Raw genomic sequence first — 27,902 nt, 5'->3', positions numbered from 1 at the left:
CAGCTGGGCGGCCTGTGAGTGCCTTTTGTCTGAGTCTTGCCGTCAAGTGTGGGCATTTTGTTGGTGTGAGAAGATACACTTATTTTAGTTCCACTACATCCCTTACCCCCCTCCTCGCCCTGGCATTTGCTGTTTTCTGTGCTAGGACCAAAAGCAGAGTGACCCCTCTTTGAGGGGGAGGCTCCACAGAAGAGAAGCCTTTTTAAAGCCATTGTGTAACCGAGCGACTGTCTGCACCCCTTCCCGTGGGGAACGGCTCTCTGAAAAGCTCGCTTACATTAGGACCGCCACCTCTCTCCTGTGTCGGTAACGTGGTTCTTGGATGGGACAGTGTCCTGCGTCAAGGGTTTAGACCAGTAGAGGCGACGGGCTGAGGATTTCCTAAGTCATCCAGACTGCGGGAGGGGTTAGGACAGGCGTGTGGGTTGGGAACCGAAATCACAGTTTTCTCCTGTTGAAAACAAGACTCAGATCACAGATGAGAATGTTTTCAAGATGTCTTTTTCACGATCATGTACTAGGAAACCAATTTCATACTAAACTGATTAAATAATACATTTATGATCTCTATCTGCACTTACAGCTGTTTTGTAAATAGAAACTATAATTTATTGTCTATTTTATATGTTTTGTTGTAACATTTAAGGAAAGACCAGACTTTTTTTTTAAAAAAGAGTTTATTTAGAAAGCATCATAGTGTAAACAAATTGTACCACTTTGATTTTCTTTTAAAACAAGACTCAATGCAAAGCTGAAGCCACTCATGAGGATTGTGCTTCTCTAGAAAGTTGGGGTTTTTTTTTAAAGAACATCTGTGAACCATACATGATTAATAAAGATCTCCTTTAAGGCAGAGGCTGGCCGGGATCCTGCTGTTTCGTCTGCCGCAGACAGTGGACGGGGTCTCGTTTCTAAGCGGCCACGTCGCCTGAGCAAGGGCGGTGGGGCGAAGGGTGTTACTACGAGGACTGACTGATGCTGAAGGACGTACAGGTTACAGACCTTGAGGGAGCCTAGGCCTACAGCAGCTGATTTCCAAGGGCGTCGGTATAAAGGCTTCATAACCCAGGATGGCGTGAATCAGGACACCAGGGACGTGGCTGACTGCAACCCTGCCTGCCTTGGTCTGGAGGCCGAGTTGATCCCCTCTGCACGCAGGAGACGGGCGGCCTCCCGGAGGCAGACCAAACAGGGCGTGCGCCGCCACCTGCTGCTGCTTCCAGTCTGGGCTCTGCTGCGGGGCCGCGGGGTGTCCCCGGTCCCTGACACCCAACCTGGGAGAGTTCCTGCAGTCCTCCTGCCCCCTCCTGGGAGGCAGAGACATTCAGAACCTTCCTAGGAGTTCTTAGAAGGGTCACGACGAGCCATGTGGCACTTCCTACATCCACAGTTTACACGAGAGACATCAAATCCTGACGTTCACAGGGACTCTGGCTTCACACTCCCTAATGAAATCTTGCAGGAGAGACAGAAGTATTCCTTGAACAGTAACAAGCAATCGGTCAAGTGTCAACACCCACACAAGGCTATGGCAGCAGCACCACCTTACTCAGGCACGTGTCGGGCGCCACCCTCCGTGAGAGGCACCCGCAGAGACAGGAGGTCCAGGAGGGGCTGGAAAAGTGGCTCTTCCACAGGCATCGGGGATTTGTGTGTTAAATCTGCTCCAAGCTATGGACCAGCCACGTATGAACAAGTCATGTGATCAAAGCAACTCAACAGGGCCACACGGCAAGGCCGCCTTGCTAGGACTCGTGGGCCCTTTGAAAACAACGCTTTGGATGATGCTGTCACCAGAATCACTCGGGAGCCAAAAGTAGTCTGGCAGTTGGGTTTTCCTCGACTATTTTAGTCTCAAACCATTTCGATTTCACCAAGAGCAAGTTAAAGGGGGGGAATGGATGGTAGGTCACCACCGAAAATATTTAGTTTGCAAATGGATCGTGAGTTACACATTTACTTAGAGAAACTTAAGAATCTGTAGGGTGTGTTGGTTTAAAAACACACACGGAAAAGACAGCACGAGTTTAGTACATTCGGATCTCTGAGTCACCGCTGCGGGGAAGCGGGGAGCGGCCGAGGGACGGCGCCCCGCCGGGCTCACAGCTCGTCCTTCGCCTGACGCAGGACGAAGCGGTGCAAGGAATCCAGGTCGCGGCTCCCACTGTGCTCGCCGACCTTTTCTCCTCCACGGAAAAGCAGCAGTGTGGGATAGCCTCGTACCTTAAAAAAGAAAAGAAAAGCTTAAAAAACAGCCCAATTCATGCACAGAGTAAAATCAGAAAAGATCCTTGAGTTGAGCCCAAGGAAGCCTGCAGCTAGATTTTCAGAGCGCACAGACCCTCAGCAAAATACCCGAGGCTGCAGAAAGCAGAGCCTTGGGGCTCTATTTCACTTTTCAAACCCAAACGAAACACTTTTAATATTAGCATTGACGAGGCACTTCACCCTGAAGTGGCGTCTCGGACCTTCACACCAGCCCTGGGGAGCTGGTGTGGCTGGTGGGGGCCTGAGAGGCTGCACTCCCGACAAGCTCCCGGGTGACGTGCAGGTGCCCCGAGGCCACACTGAGAAGCGAGAGCCTCACGGACACACACCTGTCCACTACGGCTCACCTCTCTTCTCTTGAAAACAGACACACCGTCTTCTAGTAAGCAGATGATGTTTGTGCTATTATCTCTTCTAATAAACTCCAGAGGCCTCAGAAATGTTTTAAGAAAACAACACAGGTTCAAAAGCAGAAATTGCAAGTGTTCTAGGCTATTCAATGGTGCTAACAGCTCGGAAAGAAGGCAACAGCTGCATGAAGCCAAGCCACGCACCTAGCCTGCTGGTGTAGCCCTCCCAGCGGGGAAGTGTAGGATCAAACACTTCCTGTATGGAGCGCCGCCTCGTGTCTGAAAAGCAAGCTCCTCAGGTGTTTACGGGGAAGGCGACGCGCCAGCTGTTCGGCCAACGAGAATGGTCCTGCAGGCGGGGTCCTGCCCTCCAGCTCTGAGTCTCGGCTACCGCCAGCCTCCCGCCAGGTGGGGAAGCTTCACCCCCCACCCAGCACCACAGAATCATGTGCACTCACGGAGGAAAGCCTTTCTTTTGGGAGAGCAGCTCTTTTTGCTTTTCAAATGAGAAAGGAAAAAACCTCAAGACTCTCAAAAGGACACGAACACTTTGTTTAGAGGAGGAGGGCAGCGTGAGTGACCTTGGATGAGGCCACACCACCTCATCACAGTCCCCCTGGGAACTCCCCCACCCCCTATTCTGTGCCCAGGAGGCTCCGGCCACGCGGACCCACCGAGTACTTGCTGCAGAGGTTCCGTTCGGCAGTGCAGTCCACCTCGGCGATGGTGACCTCCGCCAAGCCAGGGAATTCCTTCTTGGAGAGGTCCTCCCAGGTCGGGGCCAGGTCCTTGCAGTGCCCGCACCTGGGGACAGAACATGACAGTGCCGCTGAGGCGCTGGGTCCGCTCACCCACGCGCCACTGCCCAGACGGCCTCCTGCGCCTGAGTTTGTAAACGTCAGCCCTCCTCCTCTCCCGCCCCCATCCCCGAATCTAAACCTGAGATGTTCAGATAACCAGACAGACGCAACACGGTCTGAGAACGATATTGACCTGGGAAACCTTCTCTGTGGTAAACTGCGGGCTCCCTCGTTTATAAGTGTACCATGAGCAGGAAACGAGACCCTTTTTAAAAAATCACTTGAACGCCAAAAGCAGGGTAGATTTCTTATGGTCTCAGATGTTTAAGACAATTCGAAACTTCCTTGAGGCACTGCGCCTCGTTCCAGCCCACCTTCCCCTCTATGAGCTGCTCCCCCCTCATACTTGGTCCACACAGCTTTAGGTTGCCAAAAACACTGAAAACACCTAACAGTTTTAAAGGCATTATTTCCTCGTGTTTCTACTCTTTAAGAAGAATGGGACAATTCCAAGTCAAGCTCTTTAGCTTTGTAGCTGTTACTCATGAGCACCTGGAATGAAACCAAGGACCAGAAGTGACCCATGGCGACCTTACTTGTTTGTGTTTAGAAACAGCATCCTATATTCTCCACATTTTTCCAAATGGGCTGTTTCAAGACAAAGCTCTCCTCCCGTTTCACAGCTAAGGAAACTGGGTTCCAGAGCTCTAAGGGGCTTTCAGGTGACAGGTGCGAGGCACAGCCCGAACCCGCCGCCTCCGGTGCCTTGGTCTGGAGCAGCCCCCACCTCTGCTCCAGTCCCCAAAGGCAGCGCAGCTGACTGACAGGCCGCACGGCTCCAGCGGCAACCCGAGCTCCAGTCAGTTCCCCTCTAACACCCCGAGACGGAGGGGCAAAGCTGTGCCAGGAAGTTCACGGTGCTGAACCGAAAGGGCCATCTGTGTGGAAGAGCACCCAGATCCCACACAGCTCCCACGTGATGCTGGCTGTGGTGACAGTCTTCTGGTTCAGTGTTTTCTCCAGAGCAGACTGAGCTTGCACCTCCTCCTCCGCCAAACTTCCGCCTACCTGAGTGCGGGAGCCCAGCGGTAACACGTCCTCCCCGAAAGCACGACTCTGCGAGTGTGGCATGCGCCCAACACCGAGTCTGGAGGCTCGGATGTGCCTTGAGGGCATGGCGACAGGGGCGTCTGACCCAACAGCCACTTACCATGGCGCGTAAAACTTGACGAAGGTTACGCCTTCCGCGACGGCCTCATCGAAGTTCCTTTCTGTCAGCGCCAACACGGTGCCCTTAGGGGAGAAAGCCGCGACTCAAACACTGCAGATACAAGTGTGGGTCAGGTTCCGGGATCCCGGAAATACCGGTCAGACGCCTTTAAAATGCTGCACTGTGTGCTCCAAGGCTACACACACACACACCCACACAACTCACTTTTCACAAACATCAGCAACCAGTCACAGGTCCCAGGGTCCAGAGCCCACGAGATGCCGGGCGGATGGGCGGGCCACGCCCGGGTCTGCACCGCGCGGGCCTGGAGCCCCAAACACTGACCCAAGTCCAAACCGCCTGGCCTCCCTGAAGTCTGCACACACGTTGCTTTTCTTGCTGATTCTATTGCTCTCATCTGTGGATTCGCAGAGAGAGATTTTCTTCTCTAAGGACCCTAGAGGAGCATAGGCACTGATGTGTTTTACACATAAATAGGCTACTTTCCGTCTTAAAATTCAAAGTTAATGTGAAAACTGTTCAGTCTCAACTCCGGAGAATTCAGGGCAAAGAGGCAGCGAGGCAGTCTGCTCTAAAGCGCTTCTGTCGGGATGGTTCTTTACAGAACTGTATCCGCTCCTCCAAAAGTGGAAGTCCCATCCTCACGTGGGGCAAGGGCACGCGCTGCGTCACGTGACTGCAGTGCCCCAGCCGCCCCCTCGAGTCCGGCGCCGAGTCCCGGTGCCAGCGCCTGGGAGGACCTGCCACCTTTCTGTCCAGAGAGGTGACCACACTCCCTGAAAGATCCACTTAATGGTGGAAAAGGTGAGTATAAATAGAAACGGTCTGGGCTTGATGAAAGCATCACGGTACGTAATTAGGCTGGATCTGGGATGACCTTTACAACTGCTGCGACACACACTCCCCGACACGGGGTCCGTAACTTCCAAATCACTTGTTTACTTCTTAAACCAAAACGTCAGTGTTTAACCAACATCCACGCAGTCCCCAGGCGCTGAGGTTCCCGCTGAGGGCAGGGGAGGCCCACCATAGCCCCACGTGGGGCAGAGGGGGTAGGCGGCCGCTGGCTTTTCCAAGCACGGATGCCTGGCCTTGGGACGTGGTGGTTCCAACCAGTCACAACTGCCCCAGGAACACCGAGGCTGGAGGGTCACTGGGGGACAGGGAGGGTGTCCCCCCCCAGGACCAAGGTGCCCCGTCCTGGGGAAGAACCCCACGGGCCATGTGGACTGAATCAGCAACACAAGGATTCCACTTAGGAACTAAACTGACAACCACACCTTACGGTTCCTAGCTGAGCAAACACAATTCTGATTCCCCAAGTAGCCCTCATTCCCACCCCTGGCTTCAGCTTCTATGCAAAGCTGCAGACATGGGACCGACTCATCTCAGGAAATAGACATCCGGCTGCGGCTTCAGACACACACACTGACCTGTTGCTGCGTCCACACCCTCCGCCCAGCCCTGAAAACCGCTCCCCTCCTCCTCCCGCCCTGAGCTCGGTGCACCATCCCCTGGACGCCCCAGTGCCCGCCCGGCGTCCCTGGCCAGCCTCCCCACCATCCACCCCGATGGGCTGGTGGAGCTGGACTCGCCTCGGCCGCGGGGGCCCAATGCCGCCCATCTCAACACAACCCTTTCCTGTCTCTTGCACACGGGCTGCGGCCGGGCAGCTTTCTTCACGTCCCCTTCTGCTCCAAGCCCGCCACAGGCTCCCTACAGACCTAAGACCCTTGGCGGGCCGACAAGGCCTTCCCCGGCGCAGTGGCTGCCTCCTCTCCGCTCCACACGGCGCCCTTGTCCTCCTCGCCCTGCCTGCCCGCTGGCCGCCACGGGCCGTCCTGAACACGGCCGGCTGACCCCCGCCTGTCAGGGTAGCCCCTCCAGCAAATACCCACTCGCCCCTCAGCTGTTCGCTGACACAAGGGCAGCGATGACTGAACCCAAGGGAAGAATGCTCCAGAAACGGGGACACATGCTTTCAGAGCCCTGTCTCACACCTGCTTCAAGGATTTTTAAAAGAGAAACCCCTACGAGCACGTAAAAGCAGGCGATGAGGTTGTGTTGGAACGTGGACTGCGCGCAGGCCGTCCCACACTGTCCCGGGCAGGCACCCACCTGGTCGGCCGCGGGCTCGGCGGCCAGCGCTGGGGCCTCCGAGGGCTGGGCGGGCTCCGGGGCGGCATGCCCTGCACTCTGCAGCTGCGCCTCCACGTACTCCCTCAGCGAGTCCAGGTCCCGCTTGCCCTTGTACTGGTCCACCTGTCGGGGCACAGGGACACGTCAGCCCTGTGGGCCCTCCCGCTGCCTGCCTGGGACCCCTGCCTTCAGACGGCTCCCTCTGGGGGTCCTGGCCAGTGGTGTCCGCTGCTCAAATGTCAAGGCAAAGCATAAATGATCAACCCGAGCTCTGCTCTGGGCAAAGAGCTTGACAGGGCCTTCCTTCAGGGGAACCGAGGGTCATCAGGTCTGGGCATGGTCCATTGGGCAGGGATGGAGCGGACACTGACCCCCCTCAGAGGTTGGGGCCAGAGCAGCAGAGTGGGACGTGGATCCAGCTTGTTCTAAAGAAAACCTGAGCCTGCAACGCCACGTGTCAACACAGGATGGTGCCTCTCAACCGCCAGATCTCACCAGGGGACCACGAGCCCCTCGTCCCGTGACGCGTGTCCCTATAAGCCAGAGCCCAAACCGCCTGTGCTGGCAGCTGTGCTGAACTCAGTCACTCAGTCGTGTCCGACTCCTTGCGGTCGCACGGACTGCAGCCCACCAGGCTCCTCTATCCACGGGGATTCTCCAGGCTAGGACACTGGAGTGGGTTGCCGTGCCCAGTTAACCCACTCGACAGCTCAGCTGGGGCAAAGACACACCTCTTGTCTCCACACGGAGACCTGAAGACATACCTTTTTGCCGTCTCGGAACCAGAGGAGCGTAGGATAACCGCGGACCTGGTTTCCTGAGCAGAGTTCATAGTGCTGCGTGCAGTCCACCTGGAGAGAGAGACCGCACGCCCACTCAGTTTCTCCGAGGGCCTTCTTGACCAGCTGTCTGTCGGACACTCAGCACTTTTTTCAGAAAGAAAACTACTCAAGTCCCCCAAGGGCAGCGTCTCTGCAGTGTCTGCAGATTCTGGAGAGACCTTTCCCAAGCGCTGCTCAGCTGCCCCTAACTGGAGGGGGCAGGGGAACAAGATGAACTTCAGAGATGTGATTTATTTTCACTCACTTAAAAATGCCAGCTTTTAGGAAGCGATCGTTTACCCTGAGCAAGTTAACAGGTGGAAAAAGGGACCCTACCCTGACGCCTGGAGAGAGGATGGCCTGCTGCTAGGGACAGAGTCACCCCCTGCCAGCCACAAAGTGAGCTGAGAAATGTCTTCTCAGGTCTTCAGCCAGACCACCCTCAACACGCCTGATCTTGTCTCATCTCGAAAGCTAAGCAGGGTAGGGCCAGGTTAGTACTTGGATGGGAAAAATGTCTTCTCCGGTTCAAGCTTACAGAGTTTTAAGATCAAGGGGGAAAAAGGCATCAGTTTTAAATAGGAGTATTTGGACTATAATAAAAAGACAAAACTGAAAAAAAAAGTCTAAGTCTTTAACAGGCAACGGTGAAAACTTCCTTTAACGACACTCTAACTTCCGAGGCGTTTGCTCTGAGCCCAGGTCTGTGCTCAGCGCTTCACTGTCACCCACATCAGTCAGATCTCGTCCTGGTTTTGCAGAGTCGGAGACAGGGGTGGAGAACTGCTTGAGGAGGCTGGCCACATCTGTCTGAACCCCAGGTTTGTGCTTTTGGCACTTCCCTGTACTGGGCAGATCCTCTTATTAACTACCGGACACATGGCGCTGAGTCTGTATACAAATCAGTCCCCGGCAAAGCAGAGGAGGAAGTTTTGATAAAAAGCAATGCAGGCAGGGGTGTCTGGTGGGTGCTGGGGGACGGATGAGATTATAAGTGCTTGAAGATCGAGAAGCTGCCCTAGATATTTCTAGAAAACCCGGTGGTTAGGCACCACTTCTGGCTTCCCCACGTGAAGTAGGAAAGGATTCCAGACAGCAGGGTGAGTGGGTGGAGCTAACTTCAGGTGGGTCTTGCATGTAGCCGAGGTCCTTTAGGAACCAGCTCCTGGGTGAGACCCAGTGTGGATGGTCTCCGAGGGTGTCCAGTGAACACTCTCTACGGCTCCATCCCAGGTTTTGGCAGAAAGGCCTCTGGGGCTGCCAGTCCAGAACCGGCCACTGCTTCAAAATCAACCAAGGAGCCAAAGCCCTAATTTTAATCTCTAGAATGTAGAAAAGCCAGCACTCTCGAAACCAGGTTGCCATCTGTGAAGGTGAAATGAATTATCAAGTGGCACACTAAACAGAATCAATAAATCAAGTTTGTGACTACACACACGGAATTAATAATGGGCTACTCAGCTAATTAATCCAGCCAAAGGCAGTCTATCTCCAGTTCAACAGGGACACTCACTCACCTTGCCAATCTTGACAGTTTCGGAATGTTCAAGGCCCAGAGCCAGCTGCTCCCAGGTCGGAGCCAGAGCTTTGCAGTGACCACACCACGGGGCAAAGAACTTGATGAAGTGGTCTCCTTCAGGGGGAGAAGGCAGGGACAGGGAGAGAGTGATTCACAGCTGCCCACACAGACAGAACGGGCGCGTCACAGCTCCGTCTTCCTGCAAAGCTCAGCTCAGGATGAACCCTTCAGCTGGTAGGAAGTGACTCCCCATCAGATACGTCTCTGTCTCTGAGTTCATGACCATCCTTACAAAGGAATTTTTCACCTCTGAAGGACACCAGGGAACCAACTCATTATTTGGAAAACTGGCAATAAAGGGGAAGAAACGGGCGCTTGTATAGCCTGTCTTTCCTGAGATGAACTGCACTCCGGATAACGGAGTGGTAAACAAAGGCCAGTCACCTCTTGCTGAAAAGAAATGAAGAAGGGACGCTGTCATTTCAGTAGTGGTGCTGGCTGGCATCCCTGGTGCATTATGGACCAGCATGGTGATGGGAGAGGCTGCTGACACCAGAGACTGCCCAGCCATGCAGCCGTGCTCACAGCCCTCGAAACATCAAACACAGTGAAAACGGCCCTAGATCCAACTGCCAGCTCACGTGGAATAGAGACACGAGGGCCCAGGGACAGGGAGGCTGTATTCCACAGCCTAGAAATACGACAAGTCCCCACTGAGGGGAACGTGCAGGTCAGACTGTGTGCTCGGCAAACAGAAGGCAAGGGAGAAAGAGATGCTGAGGGAACAGACTGAAGGAGACTTAGGAGAGCAATATTTAAAACTTAAGGAGAGAGAGAGACCAGCCTCAACTACCGTGCTGGAGGGCACGCTCGGGTGACGAACCAGAAAGGAAAGTGAGCAGTGGTTCCGCACGGTCAGGCAGGGCTCCTTGGGGGAGAGAAGGAAGCGGGCAGGAGAGGAGCCGGGATGTGAGCTGGACGGTGGCTACGGGCTGACTGCTTTACGACCATTCACTGCCCCTACACTGCTTTCTGTATCCGGGTTTTATTTCACGATAAAATAGAAAATTAAAAAAAAAAACAAACACTTGAGTATCACTCTCTTGGCTAGGAAGTAAACCACATCATGACTGAGACACTGAAGACTTTTACCTCGGCTCTTCGACCTCGACCAGCCTAGGGCAAAGAAAGGTGTCAAGCTGTGAGCAGCCCGCGTCAGGCTGGAGGCAGGGAGAGAAGCAACCAGCAGCGCTGATGGGGGCCCAGGCTCCGAGTCGAGCTGGCCGGACGACGCCCAGGGGGCATCTGGTCAGTGCAGCAGTGAGGGGTCGGAGGGACCTAGGGGGAAACTTGCTTCGACAGTCAATGTTTCCTATCAACTATACCTCAGTTCTTTAAAGAAAAACAAAAGCTATATATAAAAGTAGCTGGTCTGTAAGGCTGGAACCCTGTCTCCCCAGACAGGCCCGTCACTGCCCTGAGCTGTGAGGTGGAGACAGCAGGTGCAGGAGCGGGGTAAGGGCGGGCGGGGCACCACTTTCCCAGCAGACCCATGGACTCCGCCCCTCGGAGGGTGACCCGCTCAGGGGGTCGGGCTGCGCTTTGGGTGGTTCTGGTAACACGTCCTACAGGGAGTCCCAGCCCGCCTCAAAGTGACTCCCGGAGAACAGAAACCCTGAAGGTCCACTCCCAGAGCATCGGTACCAATAATGACCTCTAATTAAAAATGGAACATAGCTTGCAGGCATCACAACAAGTGATTCCAGCCTTGGAGGGGGTGGGTTTTCACTCCCAGCAGGCAGGACCCACAAGGCCAGACACAATTTTAAGCCCTTTTTCAGAACGGTCCTGCCTCGAGTTGCACGGAGGATCTCTCTCCACGACAGCATCTGAGAGCGGAGGTCAGCCTGGCGGCTGGATTCACGTTCAAGCCCTTCACTGCTGAGCTGACGCTTCTGAGCGTGTGCAGGGAGGTCTTACACACATTATTAACTTAAGAAACTGTACTCCGGTCACTGACGTTTAGGAGACTAAGAAAGTGAAAGTGAAGTCGCTCAGTCATATCTGACTCTTGACCCCATAGACTGTAGCCCACCAGGCTCCTCCGTCCATGGGATTTTCCAGATAAGAGTACTGGAGTGGGGTGCCATTGCTTTCTCCAGGAGATCTTCCCGACCCAGGGATTGAACCCAGGTCTCCCGCATTGTACACAGACGCTTTACCATCTGAGCCACCAAGAAGTCCCAGGAGACTAAGATGTTGTATCAAAACAGTAGCTTAAGAGTAAAGAGCACCTATCCTGATTCATGTGTTGTAACGGTCCCAACTAAATCCTGCTTCAAACAGGTACGAGAAACCTTTGTTTCTGCCTCAGGTCAGTAAGCACATGATTAACACTATCAGAAACAAACGCCTCATCATCCAAGGGCGCGGGTCCAGCCTGTGCACAAATTAGGTGAGTGCACCCAGTCCCGTGTGCGCTTCGCACACCCGAGGCTTCAGCCTGGCACCAGAACCGGCCTCTCCATCAGATGGAGACGTGTCCTCTCCGAGAGGAAGAGCGCTAGACACAGGAGTCGGCGGGGCTGCACGAGAGAAACCCTGGACAAACACCACCCATGCAGTGGCCTCCGAGTCCTCGAGCTGCGAGAAGACAAGCCCTGGCCACCCGGGAGGTCGGACCCCAGGCACGCCCTGCCCCCAGGGTTGCGGCCCCGCCCCTAGTCACGCAAACATGCACGCACGCACGCACGCACGCACGCACGCACGCACGCCTACCTTGAGCCACGTGCAGCTCGAAGTTGCCGGCTGAGAGCTCATACAGTCCCTGCTTGAGCTCGGGGGTGCGGGGCGGCTCCACCGCGGGCTCTGGAGTCTGATGGGGGAGACGGAACAAGAGTCACCGCGGGCGTGTGTCGAGGCACCATGGAGCCCATCACGACTTCTGTATGGAACCTTCTGCCGCCACCACCCCCCCCCCCCGCCCCAGCCTCCGGGGGATGCTGCTGTGTCGAGGGGGGGCCCAGGCAGCAAGCAACTTAATCGGGGCAAGAGGCCCCTTGGCAAGTGCTGTCAGACTGATGCTCCAGGGCAGCCAGGTGACAACCAGCACCCCTCACCCACAAACCTGTCCTTTGCTGCCCTCAAACCCAATCCAACAGAGCAAACTGAAGGATGGGCCGCCTCAAGCCAGCACCCTGTTGGGTTCTTGGAGACGAGACCTGGGTCGGCTGGCAGAGCACAGCAGCGAGCGGCACCGAGGGACACAGAGGGGACAAAGCAGACAGCAGGCAGACCCAGCCAGCCTGTATGTGCAGCAGCAGTAAGAAAGTCTGGGAAGGAAGCTGAAACTCTGAAGAGCTGATAAAAGAAAAAAGGTGACAAGAGGGAAATCTGGACGGATGAAAGGCCTCAGAGAGAAAAACCACAGGGCAAACGTGGGCTGTGGGCTGCGCCTTTAAGAATGTAATTCACGGGACTAAGCTTTGGACAGAAACAGTGAAGAGACAAGAAGTGGCTTTTAAAAAGGCGCTTCTCCAGCACCTGAGCAGACCCAGTGTGACAGCTAACTGCTAACCCCCAAACCACACCATTCCAGACATCTCCATTTTCTCTTAGGCCAGCACGTCTGTGGTCTCCAACCAGAGCAAGCAGAGGAAGAGAGATGATCACTGAGACACGACTGTCCTACAGACACGGGGTGTCTATTATTCAGTTCTTATCTAGGGGCTCGTATTTCTATTAAAATGAATATCCAAGTTAAGTCATTTGAAGCTTTCAAAATGCTGAGAGCTCAAAGCTGGGCAGGGTTGTAACTAAAGCAGCATGAAGTTTTCTACTTCCGCTTCGTTGACAATGCTAAACCTTTGACTGTGTAGATCACAATGAACTTCTTAAAGAGATGGGAATACCAGACCACCTTACCAGCCTCCTGAGAAATCTGTATAGTTAGAACCGGACATGGAACAACGGACTCATTCCAAACTGGGAAAGGAGTACGTCAAGGCTGTATATTGTCACCCTGCTTATTTAACTTACATGCAGAGTACACCAGGAGAAATGCTGGGCTGGATGAAGTACAAGCTGGAATCAAGGTTGCCAGGAGAAATATCAATAACCTCAGATTGCAAATAACAACCCCCTTATGGCAGAAAGCAAAGAACTAAAGAGCCTCTTGATGAAGGTAAAAGAGGAGAGTGAAAAAGCTGGCTTAAAACTAAACATTCAAAAAACTAAGATCATGGCATCCGGTCCCACCACTTCATAGAAAATAGATGGGGAAACAGTGACAGACTTTATTTTCTTGGGCTCCAAAATCACTGAATAATGACAACTGCAGCCAGGAAATTAAAAGACGCTTGCACTTTGGAAGCAAAGCTTTGACAAACCTAGAGAGCATATTAAAAAGCAGAGACGTTACTTTGCGGACAAAAATCTGTATAGTCAAAACTATGGTTTTTCCAGTAGTATATGGATATGAGAGTAGGACCATGAAAAAGGCTAAGCACCGAAGAATTGATGCTTCTGAACTGTGGTGTTGGAGAAGACTCTTAAGAGTCCCTTGGACGGCAAGGATATCCAACCAGCCAATCCTAAAGGAAAGCAGTCCTGAATATTCACTGGAAGGACTGATGCTGAAGCTCCAATACTTTGGCCACCTGATGCGAAGAGCTGACTCATTAGAAAAGACCCTGATGTTGAGAAAGATTGAAGGAAGGAGGAGAAAAGAACAACAGGATGAGATGGTTGGATGGCATCACTGACTCAATGGACATGAGTCTGAGCGAGCTCTGGGAGCTGGTGAAGGACAGGGAAGGCTGGCGTGCTGCAGTTCACTGGATCAAAAAGAATCGGACACAACTGAGCAACTGAACAACAGCAGCATGAATCTTTTGGCTGCCGGCTTGACTTTCACACTACGTTTCCATCAAGTGCTAAGGACCCACAGAGAAGGGTGTCTGAGAGTGATGGCTAAGGGACAGTCAGTGAGTTCCAACAAAGTGAAAGAGGAGACAATGTCGCTGTGTATAAGATGTTCAAAGGGCCTGCAGTGGTAAAACGCCCGTTTGTGGCACCAAAGGAGCACGTCTTTGGTCCTTGTTCCATGGCAGGTAAAGATAACTGATCATTACAGGAACTTCACAGTGTATCACAGAATGGGTACCGTCCCCACGCTGGGCACAACGTGGGCTTAAGCGTCTTAAGAAAGCAACCTGGGGCTTCCTTGGCAGTCCAGGGGTCAAGAGTCCACCTGCCAATGCAGGAAACGGGTTTGATCTCTGGTCTGGGAAGATCCCACATGCACAGGAGCAACTAAGCCCGGGAGCCACAGCTACTGAGTGTGCGCCCCAGAGCCAGGCTCCGCAGCCAGAGCCGCCTGCAGCGAGCAGCCTGTGCCCCGGAACCGGAGCGAACTCCCGCGCCTCAGCCAGAGGAGAGCCCGCGCAGCAGCGGAGACCTGGCACGGCCGAAAATAAAGACGTTTGTTAGCTCGGCACTACTCAACAGGAGCTCGAAAAGGGGTCTGGCTTTTTTATTTTTTGCCTTGCAATGTTACGTTTGGATCTATATTCTAAAAACTCACGCCAAAGTAGGGGGAGAAGTCCTTCTCAAAGATAGCGTTTCTGATGAGAGAAAAATTATCAACCTGAATATCCAATGACAGAAAAAAATGACAGGAAAATTCTGGCATATCCAGAAGATAAAATATGATCACTGTAAAGATGTTCAACTAAATAAAAAGATCATTAGTGAAATGAACCATGTCTATGGGATGATGACTCTACTTAAGGAAAAAATACAGAAGGAAACACGGAAATATAAAAATTGGAGAAGGTTAAGAAATGGCAGATTTTCCCTGACTTTAATATATTATCATAATAATGTGGTAATACCCTAAATTTATCCTGTTTAAATAGGAAAACGTATATATTAAGTTATTTAAGTATAAATACAGAAGGGCTTCCCTGGTGGTTCAGAAGGCAAAGAATCTGCCTGCAGCGCAGGAGACTCAGGTTCAAACCCTGGGTCGGGAAGATCGCCTGGAGAGGAAATGGCAACCCACTCCAGTATTCCTGCCTGGAGAATCCCAGGGACAGAGGCAGGCTACAGTCCATGGAGGTGTAACACGTCGGACACGACTAAGAGACCAACACTTTCATAGAAGATTTTTTTAAATGCTTTCACTTAAAATATAAAGCAAAATTCACATGGAGAAAAATTTTGGTTTGTAATATGAAGTCTGAATACTTGAATTTTTCTGTAATAAGCCCCCCTATCATCATTTCCAGCAATTACCTGAGATGCCCACGGCTCTGAGAAGCCAAGATATGGCAGGGGGATGACTGAGGTCCGGGGTGGGGTCCATGTGGCCATGCCCCCAGGACAGGCCCTGAGGTGGGCAACGCTGAGCCTCGCACCGTCCCCAGCCCGTGCTCTGGGCTCCACCCTGAAAGGGGTGTCGGTTGGGGAGATGACGGCTTTCTGCCATCCTGACCCTGGCTGATGTCCTCCTGAATACAGAAGACTGGCTTTTTGGTGAAAAACTTACTTTAAATGTTTTTGGAGACTATGAGCGCTCCTTTAAAACTGGCTTCCTCCCCCCTCCAGAGAACACCAAAAAAACAACCAAAAAAAAAACCACAACCACCTTTAAGTTTTAAATCTATGTGAAAGTTACACCTGCTGCTTTCTTGTCGTGACAAAGATGCAAATTTACTCTGAGGGGTTTGTGGTTTCCCTGTTACCTAAAATTAGACACAGCTCTGGTCAACACTTACTCAACACTGTATGCCAGTGGTCTTCAGCACACAGTTCTGGGTGGTGGCGCTCAGTCCTGTCCGACTCTGCAACCCCATGGACCATAGCCCGCCAGGCTCCTCTGTCCACGGGATTTCCCAGGCAAGACTACTGGGGTGGGTTGCCATTTCCTTCTCCAGGGGATCTTCCCAACCCAGAGAGCAAACCCCCCGAGACTTTTTAAAATGTGAGATAAAAGCAGTACTTGGGAAGCAGCTAGGTTTCTGATTGGCTCTGACCTCTACCCAGAATGTAGGGGAGAGCTGAAGGACCACACGGACACCCTGGAAGGGGACAGCAGAAGACCCCTGCAGCTGCCCAGATGAGCTCCAGGCCAGGGGATGCTCTCCTGCCTCATCAGAAGCATGCAGCAGGCACACTGGCCACCTCTCTGCTCCCATCCAGGCCCAGCTCGGCCTCTGCGGGCCCGGGCCCTCAGCACTACCAGAAAGCAGCGCTCACAAAGGGACACTGTGTGGAGGGCTCGCGGTCGTCATGATTTATGACAAGATGAAGATGCCTACCGTCCACTGGAGGACTGAGGACTAAGGATTTTTCTCAGGAATGCTACACATAACTATGTCTTTAAAAAACATCTCAGCAACACAACACTGTAAGTCACTACACTTCAATTAAAAAACAACAGGCCTCAGAAATCAGTTTCCACAATTATATCCTCAGAGTAGGGAGTAGTGGCCATCAAGACACACAGAGTTCAGGGTATTAAGTTCTGTCATCAGCAACGCCACTAGGGCCGTGGGGCTGAGAAGCAAAGCAGATTCACACTGGGGGTACGGCCCAAGGCAGTGGGGGGAGTGGGAGGTTGTGGAGGGGGGAGCTGGGCTCAGGGGGTTGGGCTGAGCTGGACTGGACGCCCCGGCAGAGCCTGGCCCCCAGGAGGCCGCAAGTCCATCTCTGGTGCTGAGGAATCAGCGTGATTTGAATGATGTGTGAGACGGGAATGGAGGGTATGTTAAAAAGGAGTTGAGTGCGCTTCTGTGGGCTGCGTTCTGAAATAGTTACCGACGACCCTGACCGCAGCCAAACAAGGAGTGGGAAGACCGGAAGACCAAACTGTCGGCTCTGCTGGGGCCAGAGGTGGACACACAGGACCATCTCCACTGCACTCTGCCCGCCACTCACTAGACTCTTCTCCCTACTTCTGTGCATGTTTGAACATTTCCATAATAAAAAGCTTTCTAAAACGTCATCTTTTCCCAGTAAGGTACTTAGAGAGTACTCAAATTCATAGAGACAGAATATAGGGTGACGGGTGCCAGGGGCTGGGACAGTTAGTGTTTAATAGGAACAAGGTTTCTGCTTATTGTCCATGTGCTCAGTCCTGTCCGACTCTTTTGCAGCCCCATGAACTGTAGCCCACCAGGCTCTCCTGTCCACGGGATTCTCCAGGCAAGAATACTGGAGTGGGTTGCCATGTCCTCCAGGGGATTTTTCTCAACCCAGGGATCAAACCCATGTCTCCTGCTTGGCAGGTGGGTTCTTTACCACTGAGCCACCTGGGAAGCCTGGGTTTCCACTTGGGAAAATGGAAAATTTCTGTGGGTGGATGGTTGCACCACATTATGAATGTATTTAATACCACTGACTTGCACACTGGAAAATAGTTAAGAGGGTAAATTTTACAGTGTATTTTATCAGAATTTTTAAAAATTGCAACACCACCAAAGTGAATCTTTACCTATGATATCACTGAGTTCTAAAAAGTTGCTTTAAGATGGTAGCTAATCTAGCCTCTTTACTGCCCCTCAAACACAGGAAGAAAGAGGGTGGTCGTGTGTGCACTCACAGGGGGCTCCTCGCTCAGTGTCTGCAGCATCCATTTCTCCAGGGCCTGGAAATCCCGGGGACCCTGGTACTTCACAGCTTCTTGGCCAGGCTTGAAGAACTTCAAGCTGAAAGAGTAACAGAGGATTAGACGGAGTGGATTTTAAAGCACTTCAAATTGCTCCGAGCAAAGAATAAACTCATTTAGCGAAGCAATCATAAAAACGGGGTGTCAGCGGGCTGCAGCCAGCTCACCCCTGCCCCTCTCTGATATTGCTTGGAAAAAAAAGAAAAGCAGTGTTCGAGGAGGTGGCATATTCACTTAATCCTCAACTTTAAAAAGTTTCTCACGTTATTCTTGAAACACAAAACCAAGGTGAACATGTCGGGCTGGGCCCCACAGACCCAAGGACTTGGGCAAGGGTTCCCCAGGCTCCCCTGCCTCGTATCCGCTGCCCTTTCCCGGCTTCAGTCGTTTTTATGTTCTGCATTTTGAAGAACAACCTAGAACTGTCGTGGAAACCGCACTGTTCTGCAGTGAATTTATTTCCTGGCTATTTCCTGTCAGCTACTCAATTTTCACAAGGCGTGACTATCCAGCTACAATGAGAGTTCAAGTTTCCAACTTCAAGCACAACCCTGTCTTTGGTTGATAACAGCCTGTTCACTTGTCCCCAGAAAAGGACTCTATTTTCCACACACACGAACCTCTAAAGGCGTCTGCAGATGGCACACAGAGTTCTGCCTTTGGAGGGGTGCGGGGATATCACCTGGCTCAGTGGCAAAGAAATCGAGCGCCAATTCAAGAGACGCAGGTTCAATCCCTGGGTCGCAAAGATCCCCTGGAGGAGAAAATGGCAACCCGCTCCAGCATTCTTGCCTGGGAAACCTCACAGACAGAGGAGCCTGGTGGGCTACAGTCCATGGGGTCGCAAAGAAGAGTCAGGTGTGGCCGAGCGATGAAACAACAACAGAAGACATCATCAGAGCCTGAGACGAGCAGGTCCAAACGCTGGGTCACTGCCTGGCGACGGGACAATGTGCTCCCGATGGAACGCAACAGAAGGCGTCAGATATGAAGGGAGGGGAGCGAATAATTCTTCCACTGACAGAATAGAAGGGGTCAGGGACGGAAGGGGAAACATGGCTACTGAAAACAGAGCAACACAGACTCGCATTTGGGGGCAAGCCTACCCATCTAAACACCCCCCAATGCTTCTTGGCATGTATGTGGACTTTGTTAGGAGATGCCCAATGTGCAGCATCAGAATATAAGAAGTTAAGATATGCAGAAATCAGAAGTGTGTGTTTGGATAGCTAACCCCACAAAGGTCTTAATTTGAAGCTTCACACCAAACAAGAAAACCAACACACTGGCTGCAGAAGGCATTCAAGTGAGAATGGGCTTACCAACCTCACCCAGAAGCTCAGATCCTGTGATGGGCTAGGGGATACCTCGATGTGACTCCAAGAGTATCTCTCCCCTTCCCTGGCAGCTTACACTTTTATAACCGTGACAAAACCCACAATCTAACTAGACCTGGCCAGTGTGTCCCTTCCTTCATGAAGTTTAACATTTCAAGCGACTCGACCTGCCCTCACACCTGTGACCACCAGCGCCCGCCCCCTTGAGATGCTCTGGAGATGTGCGCCGCGCTCATGGAGGACCGGGGCAACCCGTCCTCCACGCCTCCCTCTCGGCCAGGCGCCTCCCTCCAACAGAGCGCTTCAGGATGGAAATGAGTTGCTCCTCAGGGCGTTAGAAGGAACCAGGCGTTGCTCTCGTTTCCACCTCTCGTTTCTTTGCTAAGGCTAAATGCATGAGAGCCTCATCTGTTCATTTTTCCTCACTCGGTATACACTGGTTGAAATGAAACTGGTTTTTAAAAATCTCTTTCTGCTGCTGGATTAAAAACCTTTCTAAGCTGTCCAAGTCTGCGATTCTGGAGAAGTCCTGGAGAAGTTCACAGACCCTGGGGAGAGACAAGCTTCCCTGATGGGGCATCTGACTTCATTTTCACCATGGATGGAGAGGCAGGCGGTGGTGGAGAGCAGGCCATCGGGTTCAAGCCCCAAGGACAGCCCCAAACCTTTCTGCTGCTGCCGAACCTCCACCGTGGGCACTTGTTTTCCTGGTGAACTTTCTCTCTCTCAAGGAAACTGCAGGGGAGACAATCCCCACTGACAGGGCTCTCTGGAAAACAGCAAGATGATGTCCTATCACCATAGATGGGATGGTGTTATGGGGTGACTAACAGGAGATCTGCCAGAAGTCCTGACCCATGCTACCACAGACTGTGACCTGAATTAGAAATAGGATTTGCATGGAAGCAATCAAGTTAAAATGCGGTCAGTAGGGTGGGCCCTAAGCCAATATGTTTCCCTGACAGCTTAGTTGGTAAAGAATCTGCCTATAATGCAGACCCCAGTTCGATTCCTGAGTCAGAAGATCCCCTGGAAAAGGGACAGGCTACCCACTCAGTATTCCTGGGCTTCCCTTGTGGCTCAGCTGATAATCTGCCTGCAATGCAGGAGACCTGGGTTTGATCCCTGGGTTGGGAAGACTCCCTGGAGAAGGGAAAGGCTCCCCACTCAGTATTCTGGCCTGGAGAACTCCATGGGCTGTACAGTCCATGAGGTTGCCAAGAGTCGAACACAGCTAGGCAAATTTCACTTTCTTTCTAAGCCAATATGACTGATGACTGTATAAAAAGGGAAATTTAGACAGACGGCAGGCAAACAGGAGAAGGCTGTGTTAAGGAGGAGGACTGGCGTGGTGCTTCTCCAAGTCAAGGAACATCAAAGATTTCTGGAACCAGGAAGAGGCAAGGAGGATCTCCAGGGGCTTTCAGAGCCTTGGTTTCTGGCTTCTGGCCCCGGGACCATGACGGTTTGCCTCTCTGTTCTTTTGGGGCACTCTGCGTGGCAGCCCTAGAGACCTCCTTCAGCTCTGCCCCTGCTAACTTTTTCCCAGATGACAAAGATGCTTTAATGGCTCAACAGGAAGATCTCGAAACAGCTTCCCGAGCACAGGCAGCCTTCTCTAGGGACCTGGGAACCCGAACTCCCTCCCTCTCCAATCCTTTACCCCCATTAAAGGTGCCACGAAGGGAGGACACAAACACTAATGTGCTGACCAACCCCCACCCCCAACCCAGCATCTCAGCATCATCTGATCCAGGCCTCAAAACGCCTCCAGAAGCCCACACAGGTCAACCTATGAAGGCCCTAAGGCCCCTGCATTTTATGCAGCACGCCCCCACCTCCTGCATTCTGTGAAAAGAATCTGGTGTTGGCTGTGATGGTCACAGGGCTCCTTCCCAAACCGTGCAGTGGGAGCTGGTAATTCTCTTTAACAACTCTAAAGCAGGGTCTGGTTTTCTTGGAGAGATCACATCTTCTAAAAACCAAATCAGGATGCCTGCTCCAACGTGGATGTTTTGACATCTGTGAACAGCATCTGTGGAGTCACTGATGGTGCTCCCAGAGAGCTGAGAGGAGCACCCTCCCCTCCCTCTCCGACACCCCCAACCCACGCCTGCTCAGCCCTGTCACTGGTTTACGGTGCACACGGCCACACACAGCCAGACGTTCAAGAGTGGACACCAACCATCTGCAGCTCCTGCCCCTGGAAGTCACAAGCCCTCAACAGGGAACTGGCTCCACAGGGCGCTGGCTGCTTCTCCGGGGTGCTCTTCATCTAAAGTGGAGTTTACTTTAAAGGCAACGCAGTGAAGCACAGGACAATGATACCAACAGGCACGTACGTACGGCAGGAAATTCTGTCTCTAGTGCTCTGATCTGATACAGGCTTGAGTTACCGTGCCCAGATCAGCAAGCAGTCACCAAAGATCAAGAGTCCCAGAGCCCTTTGTGGAAATGCCAAATCTGCGAATGTTGGGGGAAACCTTAGCATGAATTGGGCGCATTCAGACTGGTGGCTGCACACACCAGTGCGGGGGGAGGGGTGCCAGCATCCGACTTCACACTTGAGGCTGAGAACCGTGGCCAGAGCTGCAGGAAGTGAACGGCGGAGGCAGGGTCCAAACCACGGCATCCAGGTTCCAGCTCAGAGTGCCGGCCACTTTCCATGTGGCCTCTCGGGTTTGAAGATCAGCTAGGGTCTCATACAGGATCGACTTCATTCATCAGTTTGAACAAACATGTTGGGACCTGCAGTGCCCGACCCCTCCCCCAGCCTTTTGGAAATGGCATCTTCGCCTTTTTGAAGATGTACCCTTCACCCCAACATCGAATGCAGAGTCCGGAAGGGGCTGCTGTCTTCAGACAAGATCCCGCCTCCCTGGCCACGAGGTCTGCTTCTGGAATGAATACTCCATCCAAGGAGGGCCAATCAGGGATGGGCCTAAGCCCACTATGGCAACAGACCGATGCAGAGCTGGCAAGTCGAGTCACCTTGAGCGGGGCGCAGAGAAATAGGCCTCCAGACCCATGGAGCAGCACCTCAGTGCTCCCACAGCCTGCAGACTAAGCCAGCTCCATCAAGCCCCTCTTCTGTTCATTTAGCCAGTTTCAACTTCCGTTCTTAAATCTACTTTAACTGCCAAGGAAAGAGAGTCTCACTTGTCAGAATGCCTGCACTTTCTTTCCAACAAAAACGGCCCTTGTGCTGGTCACGTGGGGAATAACTCTAGAAAAGAGACTGAAGAATTAATAGCGTGTCGGGGCTCCCCTGATGGTCTAGGGGTGAAGACTCTGCCTCGCAGTAATGCAAGAGACACCAGTTCGATTCCCGGTCCAGGAGGCTCCTACATGCCTTGGCGCAGATGAGCGGGTGTGCTCCAACTTCTGAGCCTGGACTCTAGCCTAGAGCTGCAACTACTGAGGCCCGAACGGGGAGAGCCTGTGCCGGAAGAGAGAAGCCAGCACCGCGAGAGGCCTGGGCCCACAAGCAGAGAGCGGCCCCTACTCATCGCAACTAGAGGAGAGCCTGTGCACAACCACAGAGACCCTGAATCTTACAAAACAGAAAAAAAATTAACAGAGTGGCCAAAAATTCAGACAAAAAGTCCTGACAGTCGGCGTTCATTGGAGCATCAGATGTGACAAGATCTCAGGGAGAGCAATACCATTTTTGTCTGGCAGACACATTCTTAATTATATAAAAAGGAAAACTCAGTTAATTGAAGCCTTTTTCCAAACAAAGTACAAAAAAGCATCTAACACACAGCGCACATATAAACCCTCCCTAACAACAGGGCCTGCCGGCTCCAAGCTGGCATCGCCTCCCTTCTCAGAACTACTAAGAAGTTGCCAAAACCGTAACTTGCACTTCGTTTGGCCCGAGGTGGTTGGCGAAACACCAAAACCTGGAGGGTGCAGGGCGCGCGCCCGTCACTCACGTGCGGTCCCCGCGCGCACCCGGCACTCACGTGGGGCACCCGCGCCCGGCACTCACGTGGGGTACCCGCGCACGCCCTGGGCGGAGCACACCTCCGAGTCCGCCGTGCAGTCCACCTTGGCCACGTACACCTTGGCATCCTCCATGCTGTTATACTTGTCTCCCAGGTCGTTCCAGGTTGGCTGCAGCCGCTGGCAGTGTCCACACCTGCAACAAGGGGGCGGTAAGAAGCGTGCTAAGCGCGGGGGCAGAGGGGGCCCAGCCCAGCTCCTCAGCCAGCCATCTCCTACGGTAGCGGGGCGCTCCGATCCTACCCTTGTTCACACCGCAGCGGAGACGCAGCCGACCAGCCCACCGCGGCTGCGGAACCTCCCGAGAGTCCCGGCAACGTTCTCAGCGAGGCGCGGCGCCCGATGCCTTTCAACTTCGCCCCAGCTGACCTCTATCCACCTGCCTTGCTTCCTGGGCCGCCCCCACTTGCTGGGCCCTGCTGGACACATTTCCAGGTTCCTGCAAGCGACCTATCTCGGCCGGGCCCTGGGAGTGAGCACGCCTTCCTCTGACCCTTCCTAAGCCCACCCAGCCGATCACTACTTGTTCGGCTTGGGCGTCACTTCCTCCAGGAAGTCAGCCCGGGCTCCCAAGCTGGCCGGTGTTCCCTCTCTTCCCTTTCTGGGGGGTCCGGAGAGCCCCCTCGCTCCTCCTCGGCAGCTCCGCCATTCTCGCTGCCATGGTCCCTTTAGGGTCAGGTCTTCTCCACCATGTAACCCACTCTCTCCAAATACAAACCAGCCTCAGAATGAAATCCGTTCTGCATTCTCGCCAGTGAGAAGATTAAAAAAAAAAAAAAAAAAAGCTTGTGGCCACCCAAAACTTCTAAATGTGACACGCTCAAATGGACACTTACAATATTCACTGTAAGAATTTAATGACATATTTTAAAATCATCTATCATTTAAAACAATATGCTAACTTAAAATGATTGCTTTTACTTGTCCCATTTCTTGACAGCATCAGTCTCTTCCCCATCACCAAATCTTTCTGAGTCATATGGCTGATGACCCTCTTTAACTGTCAGCTGTCAGGGCCATACTTCTGACAATGAAACCTGGATCTCAGGCCCAGGTGCACTCTCACAACGTTGGAGGACATGGTCTGCTCCCCCTTCTCCTGGTGAGTGAATTCCTGATCTCTGCGACGGAACTCCTTGCTGTAGCGCTTTTTAGAGTGCTGTCAGAACACCCAGCACTTCTGAGTTCATCCTCAAAGCAGTTTCTCCATAAAGTCAGTGTTAAATCCCTTTGCCTCTTCTTTTCTGACAGATGACCTCACCAGGAAGCATCTAAAGGCCGCATTAGAAGACCTTGCTTTTAGCAAGCCTGTTTCCCCTAAGCAACACGTTCTAGGCCAGAGAAGAGAATCCTGCTTGGTAACAGACTCAAATACAATATGAATTCCTCTTTTCTGGTAGAAAACTGTGAGGGAAAACCACCATCAGATTTCAGTAGATGTGGTACAAGTGCTAAGAAGACAACCATCTTCCTTTCTACAACTGGATGCCCGAGACATGTACCAAGTGCTTAGCAACTTCCTAGCAATGGTTCCACGGGTGCCTCACAGTCGGCACTCTGGTTTTGGACCCTTGGGGCTACAGCACAAAAACTCAGACTGCAGCTGCATTGAGGCAGTTTGTGGTCAGTAACACAGCAAATCCACCTGGTCCTTTCGAGGCAGCGGCCCCAACCTTGACCTTGTTGTCACCAGATTCAATGGGACCTGAAAAGTGGCCATACATGACCTGACGCTGGCGCACCACTTACCGCAGAAGGACAGCCCTGCCCCCACTAGGCTCAGAGCACAGGCACAGGGTCAAGGCTACCGTTGGCCCCTGCCCCCGAATCCCACGTGGGCACGCAACATTCCAGAGACTGAAATGCAGAGAGACCAGGGGCAGCCCAGTGTACCCTAGCTGAACTCCAATCTGCTCTTGCTGTTGCTGCTGCTGCTGCTAAGTTGCCTCAGTCGTGTCCGACTCTGTGCAACCCCATAGACGGCAGCCCACCAGGCTCCCCTGTCTCTGGGATTCTCCAGGCAAGAACACTGGAGTGGGTTGCCATTGCCTTCTCCAGTGCATGAAAGTGAAAAGTTAAAGTGAAGTCGCTCAGTCGTGTCCGACTGTTAGCGACCCCATGGACTGCAGCCCACCAGGCTCCTCTCTCCATGGGATTTTCCAGGCAAGAGTACTGGAGTGGGGTGCCATCTGCTCTTAAAGTCTGTTAAATGCTGTCACAGAAACCCACACATCTGTGTAAATATTTCCTAGCAGACTATGAGAAAGCAAACAAAAACTTTAAAAGTTACTTCTTCTGGGAGCATCCACCTAAAGCTCTGCAAGCCGCACACAATGAAACAGGAATGTACTAGTCCTCTCCGTCACTCAGGCCAGGACTAGATGGTGAGCATTACAGAGACTCCAAATCCAAAACTCCACTGACACTGCGGGGACCTACGATGTCTACATGTCAGTCTTTCTTTAAAAATGAATAAATAAACAAACCCAGGGGCAGATTTATTCCACAGAAGCAGACTTCAGTTAAGTAGCATATTTAACTCCAACAGCTACTCTGAGAACACCCTCCACAAATAAAGTATCCACAACCATTACTTTACATTTCTATACCACTGGGTTCTAAAAATTCCCCTCCTTTGGTTCTTGAAACACAAGCTATCCCATAAATACAGTTAGTAAATGACAAGTCTGAGCCCGACCGAAAGTGTCGATGTAACTCCAAAGGAACTGAAATGCAGTAATAACCTGAATATGGGGGGAAAGTTTCCTCCAACTTCTGCCGGCACATTTTCTCAACAGGCGGCTTTTCTTGGGCATCTTCTTCCTAACCCTTTTTGCATCCCTTCCCCTTATCTCAAGGAGTCTCTTGGCTCTGCGCAAGAATGCCAAATTCTGCAGTGAAGCCTGCAGAGGCCTGGGCCATAGACCGGCTGGCTGCGCCGCCCACAGAGGACCCCCCTCAGTGGACAGCTAGGCCCTGGGAGAAGGCCCTCGGTCCCTCTGCTCATGTCACGCGCCGGAAGTCGCTCTCTTGGACGACTCGCAGGGGAAGAGTCTCTGGGGTCGGCACCGAGGCTCACAGCAAAGCCCCCATCCGGGAACCATGGTGGGGGCGGGGTGGGGGGCTGTCTGTTCAACCCCTGTGCCTTTTCCCACCTCAAACTTCCCAGATGGCCAGGCCCAAAGAAAGCGGAGGGGAGGGCGCGCCCAAGGACAGCCTTGGGACGGGGGTCAGTAGCTCCTGTCACCTGGAGCACAGCTCGCTGCGCCCCCGGAGCTGCAGAGAGGCCCCCAGCCTCCGCACGGCACCCCGATTCCCGGGAGAAGAGTGGGAACCCTCTAATGTCCGGACCAACCCATCCCACCTCGCGAACGCAGAGCCTGGGAGTCCCTAAGTTTCAATTAAACCCCCAGGCCCGCGTCCGCGCTGCGGCGAGCGCACGGGACAGGAAGTCCACGTGTACACCCCGGACCCCGGGTGTCCGCGCGGCCGCACGTGGCCTTCGGGTACCGGCCGAGCCGCAGGCCGCTGCCTCCGACCTGCGCATTAGTTCGGGGCTGGGAGACGCGGGACGGGCGGGTTCCGGGCTCCCAGCGGCCCCGATGGACAACGACCCCTGCCCCGACCCCCCGGTGCCGGGACCGGGGGACGGGGCGAAGGAGCCCGAGCGCCGGCCTTTTCCGGTTCGGCCCTCGGGGACCGCCCCCTCTCGCTTGGTCCCGGCCCCTGCGCCACGTCAGCGGCGAGCGCCCGGCCCGCGCCGCCCCCGGCGCCCCCAGGCGCCAAGGCCCCCCAGCCCCTCGCCGGGCGCCCCAGAGCGCGAGCCCGCGCCCCCCGCGCCAGCCCCGGCCCGACCAGCGCCCGCGGAGCCCCGGACGGGCGGCGCGGCCAGTTACCAGGGCGCGAAGAACATGACGAAGTGCGCGGCGCTCTGGATGCCGTGCGCGAACATGTCGGCCGTGTACAGGTGCTTGGCGTGCGGGTCCTGCCCGTCCCCACCTCCGGCCGCGGGGGTCCCGTCCGCCGCCGCCGCCGCCCCCGGCTCCTGGGCCCGGGCGCCCCCCCGCCCGCCGCCGGCGTCCAGCAGCAGCAGCAGCAGCAGCAACAGCAGCGGCGGCGGCGGCGGCGGCATGGCCGGGGCCAGGGCCCGAGGCCGCGGCGGGAGGAGACGTCCGGCGCGCGCGGGCATCTCGGCGGGCTGGGCGCGCTCTCGCCCCGGCCGCCGGTCCCCTCCGTGCCGCCCGCCCCGCCCCGCCGCCGAGGCCCCGCCCCGCCTCGGAGGCCCCGCCCCGAACCCCGCCCTCCGGCGCGCGCCCGCCCCCCCGGCCCAGACGGGCCCGCGCGCGCCCGGGGATCCTCGCTGGGAGCCCGGGGGAGGGGTGGGCCGGGCCCCCGCCGGTCTCCCGCGCTTGGCCTCCCGCACCTGAGGGCTGGAGGGACCGCTTGGGCCAATCGCGCGGGGCCCCGCGCCTCTCCAAGCCCCGCTGGGCCCGCTCTGGCGTGGGGCTGCGCCCAGGACTGGAGGGTCAGAGAGGCCAGGCCCGGAGGCCACCGAGGGCCGTGTCGGCCTCGGTTCACCTCAGCTACACAAAGGCGAAAGAAAGAGTGAGCTGCCGTCAGCAGAATTCAGGAAACTGAGCAGAAGTGGGCGAGGTTTACACCTGAATGAATCAAATTCTCGGACCTCAACTGTGATTCTGGGTCCGAGCCCAGGGGTGTGATGGAAACCTGCTTTCCAAGCGAAAGCTTGGGGGCGCG

The 27,902-nt window shown here is 54.0% G+C and overlaps 1 protein-coding gene across 1 annotated transcript; it reads right to left on the bottom strand.

Moving 5' to 3' along the window:
• Positions 1–658: 658 nt before the first annotated feature.
• Positions 659–27,405, bottom strand: TXNDC5 (thioredoxin domain containing 5). Its single transcript, XM_069563102.1, has 10 exons — positions 27,041–27,405; positions 23,131–23,280; positions 17,734–17,839; positions 11,907–12,003; positions 9,127–9,242; positions 7,553–7,639; positions 6,768–6,911; positions 4,629–4,711; positions 3,293–3,422; positions 659–2,223 (listed from the first exon to the last, which is right to left on the bottom strand). The coding sequence occupies exons 1-10, from the start codon at positions 27,331–27,333 to the stop codon at positions 2,101–2,103; spliced, it is 1,329 nt and encodes a 442-aa protein (XP_069419203.1). The 5' UTR covers positions 27,334–27,405; the 3' UTR covers positions 659–2,100.
• Between the last annotated feature and the right edge of the window lie 497 nt (positions 27,406–27,902).

This window comes from Ovis canadensis, chromosome 20, assembly GCF_042477335.2.
Source record: "Ovis canadensis isolate MfBH-ARS-UI-01 breed Bighorn chromosome 20, ARS-UI_OviCan_v2, whole genome shotgun sequence".
NCBI classification, from domain to species: Eukaryota; Metazoa; Chordata; class Mammalia; order Artiodactyla; family Bovidae; genus Ovis; species Ovis canadensis.
This window is presented reverse-complemented; position numbering and strand designations above follow the sequence as displayed.

Coding starts and splice junctions, on each gene's coding strand:
- TXNDC5 (XM_069563102.1), bottom strand. CDS start 27,333: ATGCCCGCGCGCGCCGGACGTCTCCTCCCGCCGCGGCCTCGGGCCCTG. Junction 23,281..27,040: donor GTCATGTTCTTCGCGCCCTG/GTAACTGGCCGC, acceptor CCCTTGTTGCAG/GTGTGGACACTGCCAGCGGC. Junction 2,224..3,292: donor ACCTCTGCAGCAAGTACTCG/GTGGGTCCGCGT, acceptor TTCTTTTTTAAG/GTACGAGGCTATCCCACACT.